The sequence below is a fragment of the Pleurodeles waltl genome, chromosome 11 (genome assembly GCF_031143425.1).
Source record: "Pleurodeles waltl isolate 20211129_DDA chromosome 11, aPleWal1.hap1.20221129, whole genome shotgun sequence".
NCBI lineage: Eukaryota > Metazoa > Chordata > Amphibia > Caudata > Salamandridae > Pleurodeles > Pleurodeles waltl.
This window is the reverse complement of record NC_090450.1, coordinates 127,496,866-127,520,810: the sequence shown is the minus strand read 5'-3', so window position 1 is coordinate 127,520,810 and position 23,945 is coordinate 127,496,866. Positions and strand designations below refer to the sequence as shown.

Genomic DNA, 23,945 nt, shown 5'->3' with positions numbered 1-23,945 from the left:
CAAGGAGCTTAAGAGAACGCTCCCTCAAGGCCTTGGGTGCATGGTTGGCCAATCACCACAGGTCTTTGCGGTGTGAGGCACCAAAGACAGATTAGGTATGAATCGGTCACTGACATTTGCCTGTGACACGAGCTACAGGACTTGAAAGCAGTGTTCCTCCTGGACATCTCTGCCAGTCCAGGAGACAATGTCTTAAAAATCTTTAGCAAAAGGGTCAAAACAACGTCAGTCAAAAAAGTGACAGGGGTAGCTCTTCTCCGGATTTGCGCTGACTGGTGGGGAAAGAAAAGACTGGACGTCAGTGTGCTGGGGTGGCGCCTACATAGTCGTACAGGTCTCTTCCGGCACAGACTATGCCAACGATGCCATGTGGAGTCGAATGATGCCACGTACTTGCCCACAGGGGTACTGCTCACAAAAAATGTCCAGATCCACTCTGGGTGCCTCACAGGGAAAAGCCAGGAGGGGTTCCATAGCGGTATGAGTACAGCGCCTTGAGACCCTAACGGGTGAGTAGTGCGCTATACAAGTGCTAATTTACATTTTTTTACATTTTAGGCTAAGGACTCTACAACTAGAAGTCTCTGTCTGATATATTGTAGTTACTGGAGGGATATTGTGATGCAAAATGAATCCCAACGCATACATTCCACTTCTAATTTGTCACGACAGAACGTAAATTAATGGTTTCCTCTGTGATTTCAGAAAAGTGTTGATTTAATAAATCAACTTAGTTTTATTGTTTACGTATATATATTTTATTGCAATAAAAAGTATTAATACAAATTGTACAATTTTACTTTTTTGTGGCAATCCCTTCAGATATATATATATAACATAAATATATATAAAACGAGTCATTCATACTATCACTTTCAAAGTATGCAAAATGTTTTTCTTCTAGTTTGAAAAATTAGCACCTTTATCCCCTCCCTGGGCTCAATCGCAACTCAAATGAAACCCCTAGATAGTTTTGCTTTTGAAAGCGATGGCGCACTCTTCAATTCGGCAGGCATCTTTAAAGCCATTCCTTTTGTGGTGTTCACTTGCACGCCTTCAAACTACAATAAGGGTTTTCATCTTTTTGCCTAATGCAGCAATGATTCATTTTACTTTCTATCCTGGCGACTATTCCAGGGACTATCTGTGGGACCTGTTCTCAGATTAAGCCATTCCTGCAAAAACATTAATCAAAGTGAATTTTTTGTTTAGCATCGCATTTCCTTTAATATTTTAAGAAAATAAACATTGTTTGCCATGCAACACAACAGCAAGTCTCGCTGTAAAAACAGAAAAATTGCAGGGCTGCAATGTTGGAAAATACCAGTAGATGGCAGCGATGCGCAGTTTCATATTCTCCCCTTTGTTGTTTGTGGGTTCAGGCAGATTTCCACTTGGATTAAACAGTCATACGGTGATCGTGGATCGCAAGTATGTTTCAACTAACCGTCACGCTTTCGCCACTACAGAGAACCTGATCAAATGCTGCCCGTCTTAGACAGTCTCTGTCTAGGGAGGTCCGTATTTATGCAGCACTAAATAAGCAGCCCTCAACCAATTACTGCACGATAGGGGTTCCTGCACTTGGGTTCACCAGGTCTGAGTTAGCGGGTGAGTAAATCCATCTGATAAAATCGTATGGAGGTTTTTAAGAGGCTGCAGGAGGCGACACAGCTCCCCACCCAATGCTTCCATCACTAGTGGGAGTGGAACGCTCCCCTTACCTGCCAATAGCTTCCACCGGCCCAGAACACTCAGGCCACACCCTGACATGGTACTCCAAAGCAGGAAGTAAATGGGAGAAGAAAACGCCAGTTATTCGACCCAGAATAGGCACCTGCCTGGGGGTTTTAATTTAGTAGTACGGATACGTTATTACCCATTCCAGGATGAATAACTCCTAATACCTGATTTAGTTGTTAAATCCTGGTACCCTGTATTCCACACCTTATTTAAACCGACTCATAATTGCCCATGGGTAATCTTTGATTGGCAAACCAGGAAACTACTTACCTAAAAACATAGCACTGAAGGGAAGTTGAAACAACTAGGTTTCCATAGTTTAAAGAGGCTTTGATCACTCTATCGCGGAACTCCAAAAGATCAAGCGCGTCATTTAATACATTGCGAACCTAGATGGGTCAAAACATCTGGAATTAGAATGTATGTTACAAAATAAGATAAACCATCAGCGTGTCATTTCATACAGCTAAAACAAGTATTGACATAAATTCCTATAAGTAACTAATGAGACCAAGTACTTTACATTCGCTTTATGGAATGCTTTATTCCATCCACTGAATTAAAACATAATTTTGATATCTTGACACCATAGCAAGATTCTAAGGGCTTTATAAAAGAAAAGGCAAACATGCCACATGGGCATGGAGCATAATGCCACCTTCGCAAGCCCCTGGGCAATAAGGGGGTGCAAAGGCCAAACTGCTTACCTCCATTCATATTCAGAAATTCAAATATGAATTAAACGGATTCCTAAAACACAATTAGTCATTGGAGAGTACCAGATTCGTAGTAGATACGCAGCAGTGTAACTGCAACAACTTATCCCTAAAAGTACCGAACCAGACAACCAGATTTCACTTTATGAGAACACAACCCATATAAAATTAACTGTTGTGGATCTCGGTAGAGTACTCCATCTATGAAAGCAAATTTGTGGATCATTATTTACTGGCAACTGCAAGCCTGCTTTGCTCTTCCTTGCTCTGCGGTTATACTTCACAATCTTGACAACTGTATCATCCCGGTCTCCCAGGCTTTGTCTAACCTGCATCTTCATGTCAATCATGCAAACCTGGAATATCAAAATTGGTCGATTCTCTGCTCTATAAAAGTCCTCTGCTAATGTCGTGCTCTTCTGAACTTGCTCTACCACTCCACTGTTCTCTGGTCCTCCCAGTTTGAGCTGTATAAGCTACTTAGCATAAACCTCCCGAAGGCAAACTAATCTTTGCTAGTTGCAAATACCCTTTCCTCAACAGTAACCAAGTACCTCTATTTCAGATAATCCAAAACTCTTGCTAGTCTTCCTGACGAAACGAACCCACTTATCTGCAATCCTACTTGTTACAGCTAACGAGTGCTAACTCAGTGTTGTAGCTCTGTTATGTAGTGAACGATGAAATTCTGCTGAAAGTCTATGCATATATACCCCGCCCTACTCATTCCAATAGATCTATTGGTACACAATGCTGATTACTATTCCTTACCCAAATGCGTCAGCTCTTCTAAAGCATCCTAAGGCAATGCCTAACACTTCTTGGCTTCAATGATATACATCCATTTGTCTTTTCATCTTATCTCTATTTACTGTGTCTTTATAGCTATTTAAAGACATCAGTAAACACAATTACCACATGTATGTGAACGTTATTATAATAAAATAATAGCATCCATGCATGTGTCAACTGTGTCTGTTTAGCCAATTGAATTCTGTCTTGAAGACCGGTTTATCAGAACAGTGATTGTTGGCACTGATTTATTTACATCAGTGCTCTGAAGAAGTGTTAGATAGGATCTTAATTTATCTCGTGATTTATAAGTAACTAAAATCAACAGTGCTTTTTCTTGGCATTTGAAGCTCTTAAGGAGGATGTTACCATTGATCCTTCAGTGTCCTTATGAGCAAGTGATAGCTACTTTTACTCTATCTCAGACTATGCAGATGCATGCTACCAGGTCATTCCCAAGATACTGATAAGAAGACTGTAGTTAATCTAAAACAGAGCAGCTCACCTTATTGTGAAGAGTTCTATCAGAGATCGTGCCATTCCCATTCTCCCCTATTTACCCTCGCTCCAAGTAGAACCAAGAATAAAACTTCAAACTTTAAACTTAAGATTTACACCAATCCGGAGTCTTATGTTCTGGAGGTACATTTTTGTTATAGGCACAAAAGCTCGCACTTCTTTCTCAAAGAGCTTTTTAGGTGGAGCAGACTTAAAAACTAAACTCTCCACCTAAGCAACTTCTTTCCGAAACTGAATTGATGAAATTAAAACAAATCTCGAAACCTTACTAATTAAAGCTTTTTTAACCATTCCTAAGGAGTTCTGATTTTATGTGCAGTTAACTAATGGAGCGCCAAGAAGCTTCAGTGGTTGTGTGCTCTAGAAATAGTTATACCATAACATGTATGATGACACTGTAACCCATACTTAGAGAGAGAGGGTGTAGGAAGTTGGCTCTGTATGTGCTATTTCAAAGTAAGGAATAGCATGCACAGAGTCCAAGGGTTCCCCTTAGAGGTAAGATAGTGGCAAAAAGAGATAATACTAATGCTCAATTTTGTGGTAGTGTGGTCGAGCAGTAGGCTTATCCAAGGAGTAGTGTTAAGCATTTGTTGTACATACACATAGACAATAAATGAGGTACACACACTCAGAGACAAATCCAGCCAATAGGTTTTTATATAGAAAAATATCTTTTCTTAGTTTATTTTAAGAACCACAGGTTCAAATTCTACATGTAATATCTCATTCGAAAGGTATTGCAGGTAAGTACTTTAGGAACTTCAAATCATCAAAATTGCATGTATACTTTTCAAGTTATTGACAAATAGCTATTTTAAAAGTGGACACAGTGCAATTTTCACAGTTCCTAGGGGAGGTAAGTATTTGTTAGGTTAACCAGGTAAGTAAGACACTTACAGGGCTTAGTTCTTGGTCCAAGGTAGCCCACCGTTGGGGGTTCAGAGTAACCCCAAAGTCACCACACCAGCAGCTCAGGGCCGGTCAGGTGCAGAGTTCAAAGTGGTGCCCAAAACACATAGGCTAGAATGGAGAGAAGGGGGTGCCCCGGTTCCGGTCTGCTTGCAGGTAAGTACCCGCGTCTTCGGAGGGCAGACCAGGGGGGTTTTGTAGGGCACCGGGGGGGACACAAGTCCACACAGAAATTTCACCCTCAGCGGCGCGGGGGCGGCCGGGTGCAGTGTAGAAACAAGCGTCGGGTTCGCAATGTTAGTCTATGAGAGATCTCGGGATCTCTTCAGCGCTGCAGGCAGGCAAGGGGGGGATTCCTCGGGGAAACCTCCACTTGGGCAAGGGAGAGGGACTCCTGGGGGTCACTTCTCCAGTGAAAGTCCGGTCCTTCAGGTCCTGGGGGCTGCGGGTGCAGGGTCTCTCCCAGGCGTCGGGACTTTGGATTCAAAGAGTCGCGGTCAGGGGAAGCCTCGGGATTCCCTCTGCAGGCGGCGCTGTGGGGGCTCAGGGGGGACAGGTTTTGGTACTCACAGTATCAGAGTAGTCCTGGGGTCCCTCCTGAGGTGTTGGATCGCCACCAGCCGAGTCGGGGTCGCCGGGTGCAGTGTTGCAAGTCTCACGCTTCTTGCGGGGAGCTTGCAGGGTTCTTTAAAGTTGCTGGAAACAAAGTTGCAGCTTTTCTTGGAGCAGGTCCGCTGTCCTCGGGAGTTTCTTGTCTTTTCGAAGCAGGGGCAGTCCTCAGAGGATGTCGAGGTCGCTGGTCCCTTTGGAAGGCGTCGCTGGAGCAGGATCTTTGGAAGGCAGGAGACAGGCCGGTGAGTTTCTGGAGCCAAGGCAGTTGTCGTCTTCTGGTCTTCCGCTGCAGGGGTTTTCAGCTGCTCAGTCCTTCTTCTTGTAGTTGCAGGAATCTAATCTTCTAGGGTTCAGGGTAGCCCTTAAATACTAAATTTAAGGGCGTGTTTTAGGTCTGGGGGGTTAGTAGCCAATGGCTACTAGCCCTGAGGGTGGGTACACCCTCTTTGTGCCTCCTCCCAAGGGGAGGGGGTCACAATCCTAACCCTATTGGGGGAATCCTCCATCTGCAAGATGGAGGATTTCTAAAAGTTAGAGTCACTTCAGCTCAGGACACCTTAGGGGCTGTCCTGACTGGCCAGTGACTCCTCCTTGTTGCTTTCTTTGTTCCCTCCAGCCTTGCCGCCAAAAGTGGGGGCCATGGCCGGAGGGGGCGGGCAACTCCACTAAGCTGGAGTGCCCTGCTGGGCTGTGACAAAGGGGGGAGCCTTTGAGGCTCACCGCCAGGTGTCACAGTTCCTGCCTGGGGGAGGTGTTAGCATCTCCACCCAGCGCAGGCTTTGTTACTGGCCTCAGAGTGACAAAGGCACTCTCCCCATGGGGCCAGCAACATGTCTCTAGTGTGGCAGGCTGCTGGAACCAGTCAGCCTACACAGATAGTTGGTTAAGTTTCAGGGGGCACCTCTAAGGTGCCCTCTGTGGTGTATTTTACAATAAAATGTACACTGGCATCAGTGTGCATTTATTGTGCTGAGAAGTTTGATACCAAACTTCCCAGTTTTCAGTGTAGCCATTATGGTGCTGTGGAGTTCGTGTTTGACAGACTCCCAGACCATATACTCTTATGGCTACCCTGCACTTACAATGTCTAAGGTTTTGTTTAGACACTGTAGGGGTACCATGCTCATGCACTGGTACCCTCACCTATGGTATAGTGCACCCTGCCTTAGGGCTGTAAGGCCTGCTAGAGGGGTGTCTTACCTATACTGCATAGGCAGTGAGAGGCTGGCATGGCACCCTGAGGGGAGTGCCATGTCGACTTACTCGTTTTGTCCTCACTAGCACACACAAGCTGGCAAGCAGTGTGTCTGTGCTGAGTGAGAGGTCTCCAGGGTGGCATAAGACATGCTGCAGCCCTTAGAGACCTTCCTTGGCATCAGGGCCCTTGGTACTAGAAGTACCAGTTACAAGGGACTTATCTGAATGCCAGGGTGTGCCAATTGTGGATACAATGGTACATTTTAGGTGAAGGAACACTGGTGCTGGGGCCTGGTTAGCAGGGTCCCAGCACACTTCTCAGTCAAGTCAGCATCAGTATCAGGCAAAAAGTGGGGGGTAACTGCAACAGGGAGCCATTTCTTTACAGAGGGGTCCTTCTTTTCTAAGTGCACTCTCTTGCACGGCCTTCCTAGGGAAGGAACAGAAGATACATTTCTGGAACATTGTGTGTGACAAAGACATTTTCCCCTCTAAGTAGATTGTCACTTATGATTCCTAATGTCCCAATTACTGTTCTCTGCAGCTGGACATCAGATCGGATACCAGCAACAATTTCCTCAGGGATGTGGGTCTTCATTCTTTAGGACCCAAAGTAAAGTTACATACTGCTTTTGTTCATCTATAACACCAGCACTGCCTCTGTGCCACTGCCTTCTGTTACCGTGAACAAACAGGACGTTTAGTTCACCTTCTGTGATCTGAAAATATCTTCCCCCACTTCATCCACAGCACTTTAGGTCAGGGATCTCCAGTGCCGGATCTGGAGGGGCAGATCCACACCAGATTTTCAACATAACTACATTTATCTAAATGTGGACATGCTAAAAATCTGGCATGAATCCGGCCCTCCAGGACGGATATCGTAGTACCCTGCTTTAGGTCATGGGTACTGCAGTGTGGCACACAGACCCAGTTTGCATTCAGGTCTGCGACTACTTAAGAGGAGTGCAGTTATTTTACGATCCACACTCCAACCACCATTCATGACCCAGCCAGCTTGTAAGGGTTTATTTACCAGAGGCAAATCCCCCAGCACTGTGAAGCTTCGCCACCACTATTTTGTTACCGCCTCTGTAAGGAAATGCCTCCTTGGCATGGTTACCCCCTGACATTTTGCCTTTGCTGATGCTAAGTTTTGATTTGAAAGTGTGCTGAGGCCTGCTAACCAGGCCCCAGCACCAGTGTTCTTTCCCTAACCTGTACTTTTGTTTACACAATTGGCACACCCTGGCATCCAGGTAAGTCCCTTGTAACTGGTACCCCTGGTACCAAGGGCCCTGATGCCAGGGAAGGTCTCTAAGGGCTGCATCATATCTTATACCACCCTGGGGACCCCTCACTCAGCACAGACACACTGCTTGCCAGCTTGTGTGTGCTGGTGAGGACAAAACGAGTAAGTCGACATGGCAGTCCCCTCAGGGTGCCATGCCAACCTCACACTGCCTATGCAGTATAGATAAGTCACCCCTCTAGCAGGCCTTACAGCCCTAAGGCAGGGTGCACTATACCATAGGCGAGGGCACCAGTGCATGAGCACTGTGCCCCTACAGTGTCTAAGCAAAACCTTAGACATTGTAAGTGCAGGGTAGCCATAAGAGTATATGGTCTGGGAGTCTGTCATGCACGAACTCCACAGCACCATAATGGCTACACTGAAAACTGGGAAGTTTGGTATCAAACTTCTCAGCACAATAAATGCACACTGATGCCAGTGTACATTTTATTGTAACATACACCCCCAGAGGGCACCTTAGAGGTGCCCCCTGAAACCTTAACCAACTACCTGTGTAGGCTGAGTGGTTTTAGCAGCCTGCCACACTCGAGACATATTGCTGGCCACATGGGGAGAGTGCCTTTGTCACTCTGTGGTTAATAACAAAGCCTGTACTGGGTGGAGATGCTTATGACCTCCCCCTTGCAGGAACTGTAACACCTGGTGGTGAGCCTCAAAGGCTCACCCCCTTTGTTACAGCACCCCAGGGCATTCCAGCTAGTGGAGTTGCCCGCCCCCTCCGGCCACGGACCCACTTTTGGCGGCAAGGCCGGAGGAGATAATGAGAAAAACAAGGAGGAGTCACTGGCCAGTCAGGACAGCCCCTAAGGCAACCTGAGCTGAGGTGACTCTGACTTTTAGAAATCCTCCATCTTGAAGATGGAGGATTTCCCCCAATAGGAATGTGACCTCCTCCCCTTGGGAGGAGGCACAAAGAGGGTGTAGCCACCCTCAGGGCTAGTAGCCATTGGCTACTGCCCTCCCAGACCTAAACACACCCCTAAATTCTGTATTTAGGGGCTCCCCAGAACCTAGGAACTCAGATTCCTGCAACCTAAGAAGAAGAGGACTGCAAAGCTGAAAAACCCTGCAGAGAAGACGGAGACACCAACTGCTTTGCTCCAGCTCTACCGGCCTGTCTCCCCACTTCAAAAGACACTGCTCCAGCAACGCTTTCCCCAGGGACCAGCGACCTCTGAATCCTCAGAGGACTGCCCTGCTCTAGAAGGACCAAGAAACTCCTGAGGACAGCGGCCCTGTTCACCCAAGACTGCAACTTTGTAACAAAGGAGCAACTTTAAAACAACTTGCGTTTCCCGCCGGTAGCGTGAGACTTGTAACTCTGCACCCGACGCCCCCGACTCGACTTGTGGAGAACAATCACTTCAGGGAGGACTCCCCGGCGACTGCGAGTAGCCAGAGTTGCCCCCCCGAACCCCCACAGCGACGCCTGCACAGGGAATCCCGAGGCTCCCCCTGATCGCGACTGCCTGTTTCCCAGATCCCGACGCCTGGTAAAGACTCTGCACCCGCAGCCCCCAGGACCTGAAAGATCGAACTCCAGTGCAGGAGTGACCCCCAGGAGGCCCTCTCCCTTGCCCAGGTGGTGGCTACCCAAGGAGCCCCCCCTTGCCTGCCTGCATCGCTGAAGAGATCCCTTGGTCTCCCATTGATTTCTATTGGAAACCCGACGCGTGTTTGCACATTGCACCCGGCCGCCCCCGTGCTGCTGAGGGTGTACTTTCTGTGCGGACTTGTGTCCCCCCCGGTGCCCTACAAAACCCCCCTGGTCTGTTCTCCGAAGACGCGGGTACTTACCTGCTGGCAGACTGGAACCGGGGCACCCCCTTCTCCATTGAAGCCTATGCGTTTTGGACACCACATTGAACTCTGCACCTGACCGGCCCTGAGCTGCTGGTGTGGTAACTTTGGGGTTGCTCTGAACCCCCAACGGTGGACTACCTTGGACCCAAACTTGAACCCCGTAGGTGGTTTACTTACCTGCAAAAACTAACTAACTCTTACTCCCCCCAGGAACTGTTGAAAATTGCAGTGTCTAGTTTTGAAATAGCTATATGTGATTTATTTGAAAACTGTGTATGCTATTTTGATTATTCAAAGTTCCTAAAGTACCTACCTGCAATACCTTTCATTTGAAGTATTACATGTAAAATTTGAACCTGTGGCTCTTAAAATAAACTAAGAAAATATATTTTTCTATACAAAAACCTATTGGCCTGGAATTGTCTCTGAGTGTGTGTTCCTCATTTATTGCCTGTGTGTGTACAACAAATGCTTAACACTACTCCTTTGATAAGCCTACTGCTCGACCACACTACCACAAAATAGAGCATTAGTATTATCTCTTTTTGCCACTATCTTACCTATAAGGGGAACCCGTGGACTCTGTGCATACTATTCCTTACTTTGAAATAGTGCATACAGAGCCAACTTCTTACAGCCTCCCATAGCGTGTTTTCTACTAGTCTTTAAATGGTTTATCTGTGGACATCTGAGTCCCTGGCACCAGTGAGTAAAACATGCGGTGTCCATAATAACCAGAATGCTCTTAGCAGACAGGGGCCAGTGTGGTAACAGGTAAAAATATATTTCTATTTCCGCTCCCTGTCCATGAGGACCAATGCATCCCCTCCTAACACAGGGCACAGAAAGTTTGCCATCTTAGGCCCTGATTGGAAAGAGAAGGGATGAGTAAAGCGACTCCAAGTCTTCGACATTATGATCTACATAGTAATCTCGTGAGTGTAGAAACAGGCGTTTACATAGTGGCTTTGCCTATATAAACCATGGGAAGGTTCCTGGAAAGCATCGTAGGACAGTGTGAGCTAATGCTTCTTTTAAAATACTTGACAACTTCTTCATAACAGAATGCAATGCAGTATACTGCACAATCCACGTGAGAAAAGTTTATTTCTTAAATTGCCTGCTGAGAATTTCTAGGAGTCCCAATTCTCCATAGGAAGAAATTCAAAGTTATAAAATAAATCACTTATGGGTGAAGTCTAAGGCCTGGGCCTTGCACTTCACCCCAGAAGTGTATTTCAGAAAACAGATCCATTAAAAATAAATACTAGAAGAAGAAAAAGGTGAATACACATGTGAAGCTATATTTCAGAGGGTTGCTTGGCCTGCTTAGATATCTATTATGGAAACACGAGTATAGGCAGATATGTCATACAAGGGGTAACATGAGCTCTCCAGGTAGCTGCTCTGCAAGTTACGCAAGGGATATTCATAAGAATTACAGTGGTGAATTTTCTTCTGGATGAACGAGTCTAGGCCTTCCTGAGGAGGACCCGTTTGTTTTTTGTTACCAGAGGAAGTCACCAATCTTGTATGGAGTAGATTATAAGCAGCAGCAACAACAACGGGCTATATTTCCAAATGCTCTTTGTTTTTTCATCAAAGCTTTTTTCACAAAATAACGGATAAAGAAAACGCGCTTCTGGTGTGGATGGATTTAGGGGAAAACAAAAGTAGCGATATATTTTGATCAATGTGCAGGAATTTGGGGAAAATTTACCAGCCAGTTTTCTAGTTAAAGGAACCAGTATTTTAATGAGTCATAAACAACAAAATGGGGTTTGATCCTGTAAAGCCTGAGTGGGGGAGGGATCACTCAATCAAAGCAGAGCAAAAACACATGAAACCCCCACCACTTACACAAATCAGCACATTGATCCTATGTGTAATCATGTATTATTCGCATTCAAATATTCAGTTTTCATTGTCTTCTTACACAAAATACCCTCATCTTATATAAATATATAGAAATTAGTAAAAAACACATTGTGATACTTTACAAAGAGCACATAAGACAACAGAATCATGATTTCCTACACCCAAAATTGACACATAAAACCATCAATCTCTTAAAAGGAGGATTATTTTAGAGGATATTCACATGCAAATAAACAATGTCCAAAATCCTGTAAACATGAAACTATGGAAAGTTACCCCTTGAGCAGTTTGCTTGAAAAAGTTCATAAAAAGCCTAAATAGGGCAGACAAAAGTAATATATATATATATATATATATATATATATATATATATATATATATATATATATATATATATATATATATATATATAGCTGCAGATTCACATGCTGTGCACAGTCCGCCATCTGGTGTTGGGCTCGGAGTGTTACAAGTTGTTTTTCTTCGAAGAAGTCTTTTCGAGTCACGAGACCGAGGGACTCCTCCCATTTCGACTCCATTGCGCATGGGCGTCGACTCCATCTTAGATTGTTTTCCCCGCAGAGGGTGAGGTAGGAGTTGTGTATGCTAGTAATAGTGCCTATGCAATGGAGTGAATACGTATGTACATAATGAAGCTTAAAGTAATATATTTACAAATGTACAAATGTTCAAGATCTACTTCTAAACGGCTACAGGCTGCCGGGAGGCGGGTGGGCGCATGTGAATCTGCAGCGACTAATGCCACGAACAGATGTACACTGGGTAAGTGTCATTTTCAGTTCGATGGCATGTGTAGCTGCAGATACACATGCTGTGCATAGACTAGTAAGCAGTTATCTCCCCAAAAGCGGTGGTTCAGCCTGTAGGAGTTGAAGTAGTTTGAAATAATGTTCTTAGTACAGCTTGACCTACTGTGGCCTGTTGTGCAGTTAACACATCTACACAGTAGTGCTTGGTAAATTTATGAGGCGTACACCATGTTGCTGCCTTACATATTTCGTTCATTGGAATATTTCCTAGAAAGGCCATGGTAGCACCTTTCTTTCTGGTTGAGTGTGCCTTTGGTGTAATAGGCAGCTCTCTCTTTGCTTTAATAGAGCAGGTTTGAATGCACTTAACTATCCATCTAGCAATGCCTTGTTTAGAAATTGGATTTCCTGTATGAGGTTTTTGAAAAGCAATAAATAGTTGTTTTGTTTTTCGAATTCGTTTTGTTCTGTCAATGTAGTACATTAGCGCTCTTTTGATGTCTAATGTATGTAGTGCTCTTTCAGCTACAGAATCTGGCTGTGGGAAGAACACTGGTAATTCTAACGTTTGATTCAAGTGGAACGGTGAGATTACCTTTGGTAAAAAGTTTGGATTTGTTCGTAGGACTATTTTATTTTTGTGTATTTGAATAAATAGTTCTTGTATGGTAAAAGCTTGAATTTCACTCACTCTTCTTAGAGATGTGATGGCAATTAAAAACACAACTTTCCACGTTAAGTATTGCATTTCACACGAATGCATGGGTTCAAATGGTGGACCCATGAGTCGTGTTAAGACAATGTTGAGGTTCCATGAAGGAACAGGTGGTGTTCTTGGTGGTATAATTCTCTTTAGGCCTTCCATAAACGCTTTTATGACTGGTATTCTAAATAATGAAGTTGAATGAGTAATTTGTAGGTAAGCTGATATTGCAGTAAGATGTATCTTTATGGAAGAGAAAGCTAGATTTGACTTTTGTAAATGTAGTAAATATCCTACTATATCTTTTGGAGATGCGTGTAATGGCTGAATTTGATTATTATGGCAGTAATAAACAAATCTTTTCCACTTATTTGCATAGCAGTGTCTAGTGGTAGGTTTCCTAGCTTGTCTTATGACCTCCATCCATTCTTGTGTGAGGTCTAAGTGTCCGAATTCTAGGATTTCAGGAGCCAAATTGCTAGATTCAGAGATGCTGGATTTGGATGTCTGATCTGTTGTTTGTGTTGTGTTAACAGATCTGGCCTGTTGGGTAGTTTGACATGATGTACTACTGAAAGGTCTAGTAGTGTTATGTACCAAGGTTGCCTCGCCCATGTTGGTGCTATTAGTATGAGTTTGAGTTTGTTTTGACTCAACCTGTTTACTAGATATGGAAGGAGCGGGAGAGGGGGAAAAGCGTACGCAAATATCCCTGACCAGTTCATCCATAGAGCATTGCCTTGGGATTGATCCTGTGGGTACCTGGATGCGAAGTTTTGGCTTTTTGAGTTTTCCTTTGTTGCAAATAGATCTATTTGAGGTGTTCCCCAAATTTGAAAGTAAGTGTTTAGTATTTGGGGGGTGAATCTCCCATTCGTGGATTTGTTGGTGATCCCGAGAGAGATTGTCTGCTAACTGGTTCTGAATCCCTGGAATAAATTGTGCTATTAGGCGAATGTGGTTGTGAATCGCCCAATACCATATTTTTTGTGTCAGGAGACACAAATGTGTCGAGTGCGTCCCTCCCTGTTTGTTTAAGTAATACATTGTTGTCATGTTGTCTGTTTTGACCAGAATGTATGTGTGGGTTATTATGGGCTGAAATGCTTTCAGCGCTAGAAATACCGCTAACAGTTCTAAGTGATTTATGTGAAACTGTCTTTGATGTATGTCCCATTGTCCTTGGATGCTGTGTTGATTGAGGTGTGCTCCCCACCCTGTCATGGAAGCATCTGTCGTTATGACGTATTGTGGCACTGGGTCTTGGAAAGGCCGCCCTTGGTTTAAATTTATACTGTTCCACCATAGAAGCGAGATGCATGTTTGGCGGTCTATCAACACCAGATCTAGAAGCTGACCCTGTGCTTGTGACCATTGTGATGCTAGGCACTGTTGTAAGGGCCGCATGTGCAACCTTGCGTTTGGGACAATGGCTATGCATGAAGACATCATGCCTAGCAGTTTCATTACCATTTTGACTTGTATCCTTTGTTTTGGATACATGGCCTGTATTACATTGTGAAATGTTTGAACCCTTTGTGGACTTGGAGTGGCAATCCCTTTTGCTGTGTTGATTGTCGCTCCTAAGTATTGCTGTGTTTGACACGGCATAAGGTGTGACTTTGCGTAGTTGATCGAGAAACCTAGTTTGTGGAGGATTTGTATGACATATTTTGTGTGCTGTGAACACTGTCTTAGCGTGTTGGTTTTGATTAACCAGTCGTCTAAGTACGGGAACACATGTATTTGCTGCCTTCTGATATGTGCAGCTACTACTGCCAGGCATTTTGTAAAAACTCTTGGCGCAGTTGTTATTCCGAATGGCAACACTTTGAATTGGTAATGTATTCCTTGGAATACGAACCTTAGGTATTTTCTGTGTGAAGGTTGTATTGGTATATGGAAATACGCATCCTTTAGGTCTAGTGTTGTCATGTAGTCTTGTTGTTTGAGCAGTGGGATTACGTCTTGTAATGTAACCATGTGAAAGTGGTCTGATTTGATGTAGGTATTTAGTGTTCTGAGATCTAGTATTGGTCTCAGACTGTTGTCCTTTTTGGGTATTAGAAAGTACAGTGAGTAAACTCCTGTGTTTATTTGTTGTTTTGGTACTAATTCTATTGCTTCTTTTTGTAGCAATGCTTGAACTTCTAGTCCTAGAAGGTCTATATGTTGTTTTGACATACTGTGTGTTTTCAGTGGGACGTTTGGAGGGAATTTGAGAAATTCTATGTAATAACCATGCTGGATAATTGCTAAGACCCAGGTGTCTGTTGTTATTTCCTCCCAATGTTTGTAAAATTGGCTTAGTCTCCCCCCCACAGGTGTTATGTGATGGGGTTGTGTGACTTGTAAGTCACTGTTTATTTTGAGGAGTTTTGGGGCTTTGGAACTTTCCCCTATTCTTCTGGAATTGGCCCCCTCTATATTGCCCCCGAAAACCTCCCCGCTCTGGTAAGTGGGCCTTGCTTGTGATGTTGTGGTTTCTGTTGGTTGACCTCGAAACCCTCCCCTAAAAGGTGTTTTGCGAAAAGTGCCTCTGCTCTGCGGGGAGTAGAGTGCGCCCATGGCTTTGGCTGTATCAGTGTCTTTCTTGAGTTTCTCAATAGCAGTGTCGACTTCCGGCCCAAACAACTGCTGTTCATTAAAGGGCATATTTAGCACGGCTTGTTGAATTTCCGGCTTGAACCCCGAAGTACACAGCCATGCGTGCCTTCTTATTGTTATTGCAGTGTTTACTGTCCTTGCAGCCGTATCTGCTGCATCCATTGAAGACCGTATCTGATTATTTGAGATACTTTGTCCTTCTTCCACCACCTGTTGCGCCCTTTTCTGGAACTCTTTGGGTAAGTGTTCTATGAAATGCTGCATCTCATCCCAATGAGCTCTATCATATCTTGCCAAAAGTGCTTGTGAATTGGCAATGCGCCATTGGTTTGCTGCTTGTGCTGCCACCCTTTTGCCCGCAGCATCAAATTTGCGACTCTCCTTGTCTGGAGGTGGTGCGTCCCCTGAGGTATGAGAGTTCGCTCTCTTACCAGCTGCCCCGACAACTACTGAGTCCGGTGTCAATTGCGTTGTAATATAAACTGGATCTGTTGGCGGTGGCTTGTATTTTTTCTCCACCCTTGGAGTTATGGCTCTACATTTAACAGGATCTTGAAAGATTTGTTTTGAATGTTTTAGCATTCCTGGGAGCATAGGTAGGCTTTGGTACTGGCTATGGGTGGAGGACAGGGTGTTAAACAAAAAGTCATCCTCAATTGGTTCGGAATGCAAGGTGACGTTGTGAAAAGCAGCTGCCCTTGCGACCACCTGTGTGTAAGATGTACTGTCCTCAGGTGGCGACGGCCTTGCAGGGTATGAGTCTGGGCTGTTGTCTGATACTGGAGCATCGTAAAGGTCCCATGCATCGGGATCATCCTGACTCATTGTAGTATGAGCTGGGGAGTGCATCAGTGGTGGAGTTGTTACTGGTGATGCGTGTATTGATGGTGGTGGAGACGGTGGTGGAGTTGTTTTCCTTGCCACTTTTGCCTGTGGCTGCTTGTCCTTTTGTTGAAAGGCAAGTTTGCTTTTTATTTTAATTGGGGGAAGAGTGGTTATCTTCCCTGTGTCCTCATGAATGTGGAGCCTTCTTTGTGTATAGTCTGGCTCTACAGCTTCAAGTTCCTCTCCGAATTTATACTTTTGCATTTTGGAGGTTAATCCTTGTTCCTCTGTGTAGGAACCTGTTTTCGGCTCCGAGGCTGGATGTTTCGGAACCGAAACTTTTTCGAACGTCTTTTTAGGCTCTGAAGAAACCTTTTTTATTTTCGGCGTGGTGTCTCGGTGCCGAACTTCCTCGGTGCCGCTGTCTCGGTGCCGAATGTTTTCGGAGCCACTGTCTCGGGTCCGAGGTTGCTGTGTGGCGGTATCTCGACCTGAGTCGGATCACTTCGCCACAAGCGTGCCCTTTTTCGGTGCCGATGATCGGTCACCTATTTTTCGGGTTAAGCCATGGCCTGTTGGCGGTGGCGTCCCCTGGGCTTTTGTTGACTTCTCGTGAGTCTTATGTTTCGACGTCTTACTCACGGTTTTTGGCGTTTCTTCGGCCTCGAGCTCTTCCGAGTCCGACTCGTGGATGGAGAAAGCTTCTTCTTCCTCCTCGAAACGCTCTTGTCCTGTCGGCGTCTACGCCATTTGCAGTCTTCTGGCTCTTCGGTCTCTTAATGTCTTTCTCGACCGAAACGCTCGATAGGCTTCACAAGTATCTTCCTTGTGCTCGGGAGACAAGCACAAGTTACAGACCAGATGAACGAGTTACTTACCTTCGGTAACGACTTTTCTGGTGGATACATTAGCTACCTGTGGATTCCTCACCTAATGAATACTCCCATGGCGCCAGCATTCGACGGAAATCTTCTTCCTAGTCTCTGCACGTCGACGAGGACGTCACTCTAGCCCACGCGACGCCGTCGGACGTCATACAGGCAATAAGAGGTCCTCGACGACGTGCCGACGTCAGTACCAACATTTTTTACGTGCATGAGAACAACCACCCAATGCAATGAAAGAGCAAGGGAACATCCCATAACCTTGTAAAATACACAATATTGCAATGAATAGCTGTAAATTTAATATAACGAACAAATATATGCAAATCATGTATGTACACAAAGATATATACATATATATATATATATATATATATACAGATAATATACACAAGTATCCATATATACAACGTCTATTGCAACCTTGAAGACCAAGAGGAGCGCACTCAAGGATTACTTGGTAAGACCAGAAAGGCAACGGGGGAGGCGGGTGGGACCGTGAGGAATCCACAGGTAGCTAATGTATCCACCAGAAAAGTCGTTACCGAAGGTAAGTAACTCGTTCTTCTGATGGATACAACTACCTGTGGATTCCTCACCTAATGAATAGAGTCCCAAAGCAGTACCACGCCCGGTGGCGGGTGCCTAAATGGTCAAACCAAGAAATCCTGCAGCACTGACCGTGCAAAATGGCCGTCCCTTCTGACCTCAGAGTCCAAACAGTAATGTTTCGCAAAAGTGTGAAGGGATGACCAAGTTGCGGCCTTGCAGATGTCAACCACAGGAACACCCCTGGCCAAGGCCGAAGTGGCCGACTTAGCTCTGGTGGAATGAGCTCTAATGCCCTCAGGAGGGTCCTTCTTTGCCAAAGAGTAACAGATTTTAATGCAAAGAACCACCCACCTGGAGAGTGTTCTCTTGTGGACTGCCTTTCCTCTCCTCTTGCCCACGTACCCGATGAACAGCTGATCCTCCAGCCTGAAATCCTTTGTTCTATCAATAAAGAAGCTCAACGCCCTCTTTGGGTCCAGACGGTGCAGTCTTTCTTCCTCTTTAGAAGGATGAGGCGGAGGATAGAATGTGGACAAAGTAATTGTCTGAGCCAAATGGAAGGGTGAAACAACCTTCGGGAGGAAAGCAGCCTTGGTCCTCAACACCACCTTATCTCCATAAAAAGTTGTATAAGGGGGCTTTACCGATAAGGCCTGCAACTCACTCACTCTCCTTGCAGATGTTATAGCTACCTTAAGGGGCAAGAATGCATAGGCTCAAAAGGGGACCCCATAAGGAAAGTCAGGACCAAGGACAAATCCCATTGCGGCATAACGAATGGTTTTGGAGGATATTTATTTAGAAGACCTTTCAAGAATCTGATAACAATAGGGGATTTAAATAACGATGGTTGGTCTGGAAGACAAATGAAGGCTGACAAGGCCGACAAATAACCCTTAATGGTAGCCACTGCACAACCTTTCTGCGCTAGAGATAGAGCAAAAGACAAAACGTCCGATAGATGAGCATGTAAGGGATCAATCTGCCTCTCTCCACACCACGCAACAAATTTAGACCACCTATTAGCGTAGATAGATTTAGTGGAGTGTCGCCTGGCCGCTAATATAACATCCACTGCATCAGGCGGGAGAGAGAAGGAACTCAGGTTGCCCCGTTCAATCTCCAGGCATGTAGGTGCAGACTCTGGAGGTTGGGGTGTAAAACCTGCCCCTGCGACTGCGAGAGGAGGTCTGCCCTGAAAGGGAGACGGAGCGGAGGGCACATTGAGAGTTGGAGAAGGTCGGAGTACCACACCCTCCTTGGCCAATCCGGAGCTATTAAGATGACTAGCGCCCGGTCTTGGCGAATCTTCCTCAATACTCGAAGAATCAAGGGTATGGGAGGAAACGCGTAAAGCAACTGGCCGCACCAGGTTATTTGAAACGCGTCCCCCAACGCTCCCTGCATCGGATACTGGAGGCTGCAGAATAACGGACTATGCGCGTTCTCCAGAGTGGCAAACAGATCTACCCGAGGAAACCCCCACCTTTGGAAGATCAAACGGGCTTGATCTGGATGGAGACGCCACTCGTGGTCTGCCGAGAATTGGCGACTGAGACCGTCCGCACGTACATTCAAGACCCCGGCCAGATGATTTGCTACCAAGCAAATCTGATGGTCCTTTGCCCAGGACCATAGTCGAAGAGCTTCTCTGCAGAGAAGGTACGACCCTACTCCTCCCTGTTTGTTTATGTACCACATCGTGGTAGTATTGTCCGTCAGGACCTGTACCGACTGACCACGAAGGGAAGGGAGGAAGGCCTTGAGAGCCAGACATACAGCCCGTAACTCTAACAGATTGATATGAAACATCTGCTCCTCTGGAGACCAAAGGCCTTTGATCTCCAGATCCCCCAGATGAGCTCCCCACCCTAGAGTGGAAGCATCCGTTATGACCGTGGCCACTGGTGGCGACTGCGCGAACGGCTTTCCTTGTGAAAGATTGTTGCTCGCAATCCACCACTTCAAGTCCACAGCAGCATCTCTGGAGATCTTGACAGCACCTTCTAGATCTCCTTTGTGTTGAGACCACTGCCTTCGGAGGCATCACTGAAGAGCCCTCATGTGCCAGCGAGCATGCGTGACCAACAGAATGCAGGAGGCAAACAGACCGAGCAGACGAAGGACCTTGAGGACTGGAACTACCGCTCCATTTCGAAACATTGGAACCAATTCCTGAATATCTTGAATCCGCTGAGGCGGAGGAAAGGCTCGACTCAATGTTGTATCCAGTACTGCCCCTATGAACAGGAGGCGCTGAGAGGGCTCCAGGTGAGATTTGGGCTCGTTCACCGAAAAACACAGGTCGAACAACAACTGAGTCGTTGACTGCAGATGATGCGACACAAGCTCCGGCGACTTTGCTTTGATCAACCAGTCGTCCAAGTAAGGGAATACTGCTATCCCTTTCCTTCTGAGCTCTGCCGCAACCACCGACATCACCTTCGTGAAGAATCGAGGTGCTGAAGTAAGACCAAACGGAAGGACCGCAAACTGATAGTACTGCGATCCCACCATAAACCGGAGATACTTCCTGTGTGACTTGAGTATCGGGATATGAAAGTAAGCATCCTGCAAGTCGACAGACACCATCCAATCTTCCTTGTTCAACGCCAAAAGCACCTGAGCTAGGGTCAGCATCTTGAACTTTTCCTGTTTGAGGAACCAATTCAAGATCCTCAGGTCCAGGATTGGTCTCAACCGACCATCCTTCTTGGGAATCAGGAAATACCTTGAGTAACAACCTCAACCCCTTTCCTGCTCTGGGACCAACTCTACCGCGCCCTTTGAAAGGAGGACTTGTACCTCCTGTTCTAGCAACAGGAGGTGTTCTTCTGAACAATAAGACGGCGGGGCGGGATGAGGGGCGGGAACTCCCGAAAAGGAAGGGTGTAGCCTTTTCCCACAATACTGAGAACCCAAGTGTCCGTCGTAATAGTCTTCCACATGCGGAGAAAATGCTGTAATCTTCCCCCTACAGGAGAGGAGTGAGTGGGAAATGGTGGAAGCCTAAGGCTGCTTTCCCCGCTGCACCCCTCCAGAGGACGAGGAAGAGGCAGAGTGCTGCTGAGAGGCTCCTCTGGTGCGGGCCCTCCCTCTCCCTCTGAAAGATCTATAGGGATGGGAAGAGGTAGGTTGCTGGAATCTCCCCCGAAAGGAAGAGGAGGAAGAGCCACGCCCAAATCCCCGAAACCTCCTGAAAATCCTGGAAGAGGCAGAGGAAGAAGGAGCTTGGAGTCCTAGCGATTTGGCTGTGGCCCTGCTCTCCTTAAAACGTTCCAAGGCCGAATCTGCCTTGGCGCCAAACAGCCTGTCCCCATCAAAAGGGAGATCCAATAGGGTTGACTGCACATCTGCAGAAAACCCCGAATTACGGAGCCAGGCCTGTCTCCTTGCCACCACAGTCGTGCCCATTGCTCTGGCCACCGAGTCGGTCGTGTCCAGCCCAGACTGAATAATCTGGGTCGCGGCAGCCTGGGCATCTGAAACAACATCCAAAAGACCCTGGGGAAGCTCCGTAAATGATGAGGAAATGTCATCCATAAGAGCATGAATATATCTCCCCAGGATACAAGTTGCGTTGGTGGCCTTCAACGCCAGACTGCAGGACGAAAAGATTTTCTTGGACTGCGCATCCAGTTTCTTCGAGTCTCTGTCCCCAGGCACCGTCGGGAAAGAACCAGGCGCTGATTTGGATGAACAGGAGGCCTGCACCACCAAGCTCTCCGGTGTAGGGTGCCTAGAAAGAAAGCCAGGGTCAGTTGGTGCAGCTCGATACCTCCTGGCTACGGCTCTATGAACCGCTGGGGAAGATACTGGTCTCTTCCACACCTCTAGCACCGGATCCAGCAAAGCGTCATTAAAGGGCAATAGAGGCTCTGCCGCAGCTGAGGCCGGATGAAGCACCTCTGTCAGAAGGTTCTGTTTTGTCTCTGCCACCGGCAAAGGCAGGTCCAGAAAACTAGCTGCCTTCCGTACCACTGCATGAAAGGAAGCAGCCTCCTCCGTGTATTCCCCTGGAGACGAAAGATCCCACTCAGGGGAAGTGTCCAGCCCACTGGCTGTATCTAGACCATGCAGTCCATCACCCGAGTCCTCTAGTTCTCCTTCTTCCAGGACTCGTTGGTACTCCTGCTCCTCTAATAAACGGAGAGCACGTCTCCTCGAATGAAGCCTCTGCTCGATACGCGGAGTCGACAATGCCTCCGCCGAAGAACGGCGCCGATCTTCAGAAGCCACCGACGCCGCGTCCGGCGCCACAGGTAACTTCGGCACCGATGAAAGAGCACTCGGAGCGGATGGACCCACCGGAGTCACAGGACGAAATCCCGACGTCGACGGGATGGAAATCTCCGGGGCCAATCCCTCCGAAGCCACCAGAGCGGCCATCGGCGCCGACACCGGCACCGAGCCCACGTTCCCAAAAGGGAGAAAGGGCATAAAGGGTGCCGGCCGTAGAGGCGCAGGATCACCCAATGAAAAGGCCCAAGGGCCAGCCGGAGCACCCCCTGGAGCCATCTGTTGGAAGATGGTATACATCGCATTTAGGAATGCGGTACTATCGGCTCCAGGGGTGGGAAAAGCCGGATACTGGGGTGCCTGTATCGAAGGCGACCCCGACGCCGGCCTCGACGTCTGCGACGCCGGGGACAACACCAGAGGCTGCACCACTTCAATCACCGACGCCTGTCCAGGTGAAGTCGGTGACGCCGGAGAGGGCAACGGCGTCGATGGATGCGGCGTGACCATGGGACTGACCTCCCAAGTCCTCCGGCACCGATCCGAAGACCTGGAACGAGTCTCCTTGCTCGAATGGCGCCGTGATTCTCTATGGCGCCGGGAGTCTCGATGACGCCGATGCCTTGGAGAAGAAGACTTCTTATGATGTTTTTCTTTCTTCGACTTCGCCATAAACAACTTCGCCTCACGTTCCTTGAGGGCCTTTGGATTCATGTGCTGGCATGAATCGCAAGTCGAGACGTCGTGGTCGGAGCTTAAACACCAAAGACAGTCGGAGTGAGGATCCGTAACTGACATCTTGCCCCCACACTCACGACAAGGCTTAAAACCCGACTTTCTCTGCGACATTATTACTGCAGCGAAGGACTACGCAGCAAAAAAAAAAAAAATTTAACAACGAAAGTAACAGTTGCTCCCTCGAAGATAACCGTTTCGAATGCACGGAAAAAAGGGAACTGACGTCGGCACGTCGTCGAGGACCTCTTATTGCCTGTATGACGTCAGACGGCGTCGCGTGGGCTAGAGTGACGTCCTCGTCGACGTGCAGAGACTAGGAAGAAGATTTCCGTCGAATGCTGGCGCCATGGGAGTATTCATTAGGTGAGGAATCCACAGGTAGTTGTATCCATCAGAAGCTGATCCGTATACGGATACTTGTTATGGCATTTTGGGCAGAAGCGGAATGGGGTCCGTTCCATCAGCCTTGAAGTCACGTATGGCCGGGCCGACCAGGCCCGACGGGGGATCGAAAAAACCCCGAAGGGCCACCGGAGCTCTTCAGAATTCGGTGTCGATTTGTTCTAACTAACCCGATACCGAACGCAAACAATACCGACGTTTTTTCCGAGATTCTAACTAACTTTCCGACCCGAAACACGGAGCGAAAAGGAACACGTCCGAACCCGATGGCGGAAAAAAAACAATCTAAGATGGAGTCGACGCCCATGCGCAATGGAGTCGAAATGGGAGGAGTCCCTCGGTCTCGTGACTCGAAAAGACTTCTTTGAAGAAAAACAACTTGTAACACTCCGAGCCCAACACCAGATGGCGGACTGTGCACAGCATGTGTATCTGCAGCTACACATGCCATCGAACATATATATATATCTTCCCTACTAATCTCAGAGCACTTGTTCTCCAGGAGCTGGGGGTCATGTAACTAGTTAGCACGGAGGATTCTTGTTCATTATCGAAATTAACCAGACAAATCGCTCCATCAACTAAGAACGGCCAATGCTCCACCACCTACAGAATCAAGAAAGAACTATCAATCTGTCATCTCTTTCCGTGCCTGGGCCGCGTGAGGGTTCCCGTGTTGAGGGATGATACACCAAAATCAGTCCCTGGATGCTTGTTTATGGTCCAGGGAGGACCTTG

At 46.8% G+C, this 23,945-nt stretch overlaps 1 protein-coding gene across 3 annotated transcripts in view; it reads right to left on the bottom strand.

Annotated features, from left to right (window-relative positions):
- The window catches only part of IFT80 (intraflagellar transport 80), a 543,739-nt gene that overhangs the window by 250,807 nt on the left and 268,987 nt on the right, over window positions 1-23,945 (bottom strand). For all 3 annotated transcript variants that reach the window (XM_069213254.1, XM_069213255.1, XM_069213256.1), the window contains exon 10: window positions 2,014-2,132. In XM_069213254.1, the coding sequence (XP_069069355.1) occupies window positions 2,014-2,132 (119 nt within the window). The remainder of the gene's footprint in view (window positions 1-2,013; window positions 2,133-23,945) is intronic.